The 7099-nt window shown below is 38.4% G+C and overlaps 2 protein-coding genes across 2 annotated transcripts; one reads left to right on the top strand and one right to left on the bottom strand.

Annotated features, from left to right (window-relative positions):
* LOC107868434 (UDP-N-acetylglucosamine transferase subunit ALG14 homolog) lies at positions 1-6626 on the top strand. The gene is made up of 6 exons (XM_016715120.2): positions 1-152; positions 3211-3425; positions 3514-3653; positions 4980-5126; positions 5257-5316; positions 6169-6626. Exons 2-6 carry the CDS (start codon positions 3248-3250, stop codon positions 6343-6345), a joined length of 702 nt encoding a protein of 233 aa, XP_016570606.2. The 5' UTR covers positions 1-152; positions 3211-3247; the 3' UTR covers positions 6346-6626.
* LOC107869357 (ankyrin repeat-containing protein BDA1-like) lies at positions 866-2189 on the bottom strand. The gene is made up of 4 exons (XM_016715894.2): positions 1806-2189; positions 1444-1625; positions 1068-1393; positions 866-942 (listed from the first exon to the last, which is right to left on the bottom strand). The coding sequence occupies exons 1-4, from the start codon at positions 2187-2189 to the stop codon at positions 866-868; spliced, it is 969 nt and encodes a 322-aa protein (XP_016571380.2).
* Positions 6627-7099: the final 473 nt, after the last annotated feature.

Raw genomic sequence — 7099 nt, forward strand, 5'->3', positions numbered from 1 at the left:
AAAAATAATCTTAGATTTTAGAATTTGAATAATTAAATTAAAATAATTCTTTCTTAGAAAGATCCAGCTCCCTATTACCCCCAAATCAAGAAGTGATTTGTGCAAAATTTGAAAATCAAATTGACTTTCTACTGAATTTCAGATGATAGCAGGTTAGTTGTTTTCTCTTTCACTTACTTCCCTTTGAATATTTCAAGAAAATTTATGTTCCATTGAATTTTATCTGTATCAATTTTTGTGAAATTTGGGTTTGTAAAGTTTCAATTTTTATGAATTGGGTTTTGCTAAATTTCAAGTTTATGAATTGGGTTTTGCTTAATTTCAGTTATTGTGACTTGGGTTTTGCTTAATTTCAATTTTTATGAATTTGGTTTTGCAAAGTTTCAATTTTTATGAATTGGGTTTTGCTTAATTTCAATTATTGTGACTTGAATTTTGCTTAATTTCATTTTTTTGAGTTGGGTTTAGCTTAATTTCAATTTTTATGAATTTTGTTTTGCTTAATTTCAAGTTTTATGAATTGGGTTTTGCAGAGTTTCAATTTTTATGAGCTGAGTTGTATAAAGAGAAACTTTCAATTTTTTGTAATCTTGAAAAATTAAGTTGCAAATTTTCTGTTAATTGCAATGTGTTAAACTGATACTGATTTTTAGGTGTGATGATTGTACTGATCTGCCGTTAAGAGTAATAGTAGATAGCGGTATACATAGTTACTAACAGTAGATACAAAGGCAAAGAGAGAAGCTAAGGCGGCACGACATTAGTAAACTTAAGGATGTAGGGTGGGGAGATAAATGTATCAGCTAACATGACTTAGAGAAGGGGGATTTGGGTCCGATGTCTGTGAGATGTCTGTTTATTTTGATTAACGTAAGACAAGTGTAAAGGCAGCGTGTAGGGGAGAACGATGAGGTCTCACACTCTCAAATTCCATTGAGTATGCTGCCATGAGAAACATAAGTGACACGAACAGCAAAATAGTGTCATGGCTATGGAAGGGCAGCAGCATGTAAGTCGGTGCGGCAGAATAAGTAATCGAATTCACTATTAAAAATGGGTAAAAAGACTTTCTTTGAAGATTACTCCGTCTAGAAATGTTTTTAGATTAAGAGGAGGAACTGGTCCGTTTGCTTTCTGGATGGAGGACTCGGAATATTTCATTGTTGTGATGGAAGGTGGTGGTGGCAGAACCAGAGCCGTATTATTCTTATTGTTTTTGTTGTCCTTCTCGTCACTTTGCCAACCGCCACCTGGAGGACTGAGAACAGCTTGGAAACTAACCGTTACAATCAAAAGAGTAACTACCAAATATGCATTTCGCTTATCCTCATCCTTTTGTGCGAATTCACAGCACTCTTTGCCTTCTTTTGGATTCGCCCGTTTTTGTATGGAGCTGTTAGAACATCCACCATTGTAATGGACTTAGGAAGTTGTGATGAATACATTGTACCAGCTCTATGCAATATTTCCTGTATTTGTACATATTCTTTGTTCGAAGCAACAGAGCGAGCTGAATGATTCTGCTGATGATCTGCTATTCCATCCGCAGCGATATCAAGAGCAGTCTTATTTTCTTGATTCCTGACATCAAGATCCACTCTTTCTTTTGTTAAATACTTTATAACCTGATAATTAGTCACCAGTTTTAAACAAGTATTAATAAACTCAATCATTGCCAAACAATCATCTAGTAACTCTACCAAGAAGTTATACTGACTGAAAGAACTCATCCATTTAAATTAATAGTCATATATAGATGAAATTAAGATGAGAGAAAATTGATCATTTCAAGAAACATGGCATGCCTCAACTCGAGCTGTTTGTGCAGAAATGTGCAACTCTGTGGAGCCATTGTTATCTTTCCAATCCAATATTTCTTTGTTGTCAGTCTGGTGAAGCCAACCAATTAGAACTTTAAAAGCTTGAATCCTTCTGTTTCTCACATAGAGATGCACAGCTGTTTCTCCTTGAATGGTCAGGTCCTTGATCGCGGTGGGGCAAGCTATGAGAAACTCTCTGAGAAGATCATCATCATTAATTTCAGCTACATACTGCAGCGGTGTCTTCCTCTCCCTGCTTCTGACTTGAATCAGCTTAGGATCAAACTTTATGAGCTGCTTCACAGTGTCCCTATGTTCTTCACACAGGGCTAGATCAAGAGGGGTATAACCCCACGGGTCCAGCTTCATTCCGAACGAAGCTGGTACTAATTTTTAGGTGTGATGGTTGTGCCGATCTGCTATTAAGAGTAATAGTAGATAGCGGTATACATAGTTACTAATAGTAGATACAAAGGAAAAGAGAGAAGCTAAGAAGGCACGACTTTTAGTAAACTTAAGGATGTAGGAGGCGGGTAAATAAATGTATAAGCTAACTTGACTTAGAGAGGAGGGATGTTTGTGAGGTGTCAGTTTATTTTGATTAACGTAGGACTAGTGCAAAGGCAGCGCGTAGGGGAGAACGATGAGGTCTCACGCTTTTAAATTTCAGCTGAGACAAAAAAAATACTAGGTGAAATCTTCTTGTCTGCCCAGACCATGGGGGACAGAGTTGTCCGATGCTTGTGCTGATAGGAGGTAGAAGGTATCCTGTGGAATTAGTCGAGGTGAGAATAAACTGGACTGGATACCACCATCATAAAAAAACGAGCTACTAATTTTAGAGAACTAATTGTCTAAAAATATGAGAATGAAACTAGCCTAATATAGAATAATGGATAACGAGGATTCATATTACTGATCCTAACTCCCAAGTATCTTTCTTTAGTTTTTATTTTGATGAATAGCTGATTGATTGATGTGAAACGTTTGTGACAAGTATTCTGCGTTTGGGATAATAAGCTTGAAGTCATTACCAAATCCTTCTACCGATACTGTGGATCTTAAATCTAGACCTTTCAAATAAACTGATTTGTAACAACCATAATATCCGAATCTCTACTCAAACAGACATTTGAGTTTATGTTTTTATGTAACGGTACTTTGATAGTTATTATCTCCTGTAAAGCTACTAATAGTTGTTCTCGTCTATCAAGGTAGTTAGCCGTTAAAAGATTTTCACTATTCAAGCTTCAGATTTTCACTTAGGCTTTGTAAACCAAAACATGTATAATCAATAGCCATCATGTAGAATCGTTAATGAAATGAATGTTGTTTACAGTTATAAGCTTGTGTTTTGGAACTTATGCTGATTGATTGAAATGTAATTTAGGATCTCTATCTTCAGCGGAGGGGCAAAGCTTCTTGTAATGGAGAAGGGGCTCTTTTGCATCACCACCATGGCATCGTTACATATCGCAGTTCTATTAACTATTGGTGTCATCACTATATTGGTTGTACGGATTATTTATGTTCTTTTTAGGAGCAGCAAGCCGCTTCATTCCAAATCACCACGATCCCTCAGTACTCTTATTGTTCTGGGTTCAGGTCTCGTTTTATGTCTGATAGTTCTTCTTCTGTTTTACTGCCATTTGTTTTTACTCGTTCTAATATTTGAAGCTCGACTATAATGCAGGTGGTCACACAGCAGAAATGCTAAATTTATTATATGTCCTTCAAACGGAGAGGTTTAAGCCGAGGTATTATATTGCTGCTGCTACTGATAATATGAGTCTCCAAAAAGCACACGTGTTTGAGGACTCCTTGCTCGGTAAGGTATAGTACATCAGTTTGATTTATTTGGTGGTTTGCTTTCCCCTTTATATGAGGACAACAGTATGTCGAAAAATGACAACTGGAATGGTGCGTGTAGTAGTATCTTGTGTCTATTAACCGACAGAGGATAAAATTATTTACATTACACTGTTAACACATGATTACTGCGATTTTTTCAGCGTCACCTTTATCAGTTTTAAAATAGGCTTCTAAGTTTCCTGTCGCTTTTAATATCTCGCTCATATTTCATTGCCTTAATTGCTAAGTGACTAATATAGCCATCAGCTAAGTTGCATGGACTCTTCACTTTCGATGCTGCACCCGTGTCGGGATTCTCCAAAAATACACTAGCTTTGGCGAATCCGACACGCTCCCGTTGACATTTTTGAAGAGTCTGAGCAACATGGGCCATCGGTTAACCAGCTCCATCCTTGTTCCTAGTTGCTTGCTTACGCTGTTCTATGTGAAATGTTAGACTCGACTTTTTCTACAAGTAGAGGTGTTAAAGAGCCAAACCATGTATGTTCAACCTCAGGCGGCAATTATCGGGAAGTTTGTCTTGAATATCATTGTAGCCTAAAGATCACTCCGATCAAAATGTGTTGCTTCTTGTAGAGCCGCCTAATCTTAGTACTTGGTTGGACTCGCGATCCTATCTTTTGCAAATATATCAAGAACTTGGTTTGACCTGCAGTATGGAAAATCACATGATTTCTCATAAGATCAAATGAATTTTAAAAAATCAAATTACGGTATGTCACTGCATCAAACAATCGGTATATCCCGCCTCACGTAGATACATAGATGTTGTATACCAAGTCCTACTTATTATTTGCAATAATAAATGAAAGATATTTGTGCGGATGTGTTCCATGTATATATGTTGGGTACGTAAGTTGCTCGGACTCTCCAAAAATGTTGCCACACCCGTGTCGGATCCTTCAAAAATACACTATTTTTGGAGGGTCCTACACACAACCGTAGACATTTTTGAAGAGTCCGAGCAAGTTTAGCTATAAGTCGTCTGTATGTTCTTTGGGATTGCCTATCTTTGGTCCAGACGAGTGTTTTCTCTTCTAGTTGTTTAGAATATTCGAAATACATATGCAACACCACAGAAGCCTGCTCTTCTCCCTTAACCTGTGTTGCTCGGACTCTTCAAAAATGTCAACGGGTGTGTGTCGGATTTGCCAAAGCTAGTGTATTTTTGGAGAATTTGACACGGGTGCTGCATCAAAAGTGAAGAGTCCACGCAACTTAGCCCTTAACTGATCATGATATTCTATTCCTTAATTGTCTATATTAATAGGGCTACCTCTTATCTAGGAAGCGTTTGAGGAAGTAGAGGGAGCTGAATTCCTGCAGATATATCGAAGTCGAGAAGTTGGCCAATCATATATAACCTCAGTCGGAACGACATTGATTGCCATTGCACACGCATTGTGGTTACTGATAAAGATCAGACCCCAAGTGGTATCGGACAAACCTCTCATTTTACCTTTTGTTCCCCTCCCCCTTAAAACCGAACTTGCCACTCCGCGGTTACTTTTTCCGTTGCATATCACGGTGTTCTGATTTATCTTTATTTGGTACTTTGTCTCAGATTCTGTGCAATGGTCCAGGAACGTGCATTCCGCTATGTGTAATCGCCTTCCTTTTTAAGGTTTGTTTGTTAGAGGGTAATCTTTTGTTCTTTTAACTTATTTGTATCGTTAGGTTGGTTGCTAGAATACTGATTACATGCACGGAATATCTGTTAAGTGTCCTGATTTAGAATTAAATGGATCATACTATCTATGTTGCTCGGAGTTGTCAAAAATATCAACAGCTGTGTGTCGGATTCTCCAAAATAGTGCATATTTGAAGAATCTGACACGGGTGCAGCGTCGGAAGTGAAGAGTCCGTGCAACTTAGATCGTGATCTTAAAGTCACATCCATTCCTGTATTTTCAACTATGCTGCTTGGACTCTTCAAAAGTGCCGACAGATGCATGTCGGATCATCCCAAGTAGTTCATTTCGGAGTATTTGACACGGTTGATGCCACATATTTGGAGAATTTGAGCAACATATATTTTCTATTATAGGACAGCAACTACTTGGACCGTTTTGTATTTTCTTTGTCGGTCCATAATTATTTTCCTTGATGCGTCATGTCATAATGTTGTTGAGAACTCTTATCCTCTGACCTCTCCAGGCTCGTTGGCACCATCCCTGTTAGAAAAAATGAAAAAACGTAACAAAAGGTGGAAGAGAACAGTTAATGAATCACAAGAGAGCACTCGACTACTCAGTCACTATGTTGCTTGGACTCCTCAAAACTGTCAGACAGATGTGTGTCGGATCCGCCAAAAATAGTGTATTTTTGAAGGATCCGACACGGGTGCGGCAACATTTTGGAGAGTCGGTGCAACTTAGCTGAGTCATACTGATATCGAACTTGCAAACACTTTTAAGTTTCTTACGATCTTTCAAGATAACATTTGAGGTACTAATTGGAAGTTCGATTGCTTCAGATTTTGGGAATTAGGTGGTCATCGATTTTCTATGTCGAGAGCATTGCAAGAGTTAGGAAGCTGTCTTTAAGCGGTTTGCTTCTTTACAAGCTACACATGGCAGATCAGTTATTCGTGCAATGGCCGCAACTTAAAGAGAAGTATCCCCGAGCTCACTACGTTGGTCGTCTTATGTAATCTATCAGTTTCTGATCTATCATAGCAAGGTAGTATCAAGCTCTGTCGATGCTGTTTGAGGAATTTTACGAATGGATCATCTATCAGCTATCTGATCATCTTCTTGAGGCAAGGAGAAAGAAATTAGTGATCATTTCGAAAAGATTGACAGCATTGTTGTTGTTTTTGGATCATATAGCTAGCTTGTTAATGCTAGTTAAGATTCCAGAGAGATTAACAGATATAACTGTATTTACGTCACATTTTTTTCGAAAATTTATACATGAGTAAGCCTTTTGACATATTTTAATATGAAATGTTAGACTCAGCGATCATAACTAGTTGTTATTGTTAGATTACACATCGTAGGCTATCAGCCTAACGGTAAAGTTGTCTCCATGTGACTTGAAATCACAGGTTCGAGCCGTGGAATCCACCGTTGATACTTGTGTTAGGTACGCTGCTTATGTCAACACACCTCGGGATGCGGATCTTTCACCGACGTGGAATCACCCATCGATACTTGCGTGTTGTGACAAAGTACGGGTTCGAGGCGTGGAATCTACCTTTGATACTTGTGTCAGGTATGCTGCCTACGTCAAACACACCTCGGGATGCATATCTTTCACCGTCGTGGAATTACCCATCGATACTTGCGTGTTGCGTCCGGGTAAGTTGCCTACGTCACACCCCCTCGGTACGTGACCCTTGCTTCTAGGTATGGAATCAAGTGTTGATACTTGTGTCAAGGTAACGTCACACTCCCTCGGTATGT

The sequence above is a fragment of the Capsicum annuum genome, chromosome 4 (genome assembly GCF_002878395.1).
Source record: "Capsicum annuum cultivar UCD-10X-F1 chromosome 4, UCD10Xv1.1, whole genome shotgun sequence".
In the NCBI taxonomy this organism is placed as follows: domain Eukaryota; kingdom Viridiplantae; phylum Streptophyta; class Magnoliopsida; order Solanales; family Solanaceae; genus Capsicum; species Capsicum annuum.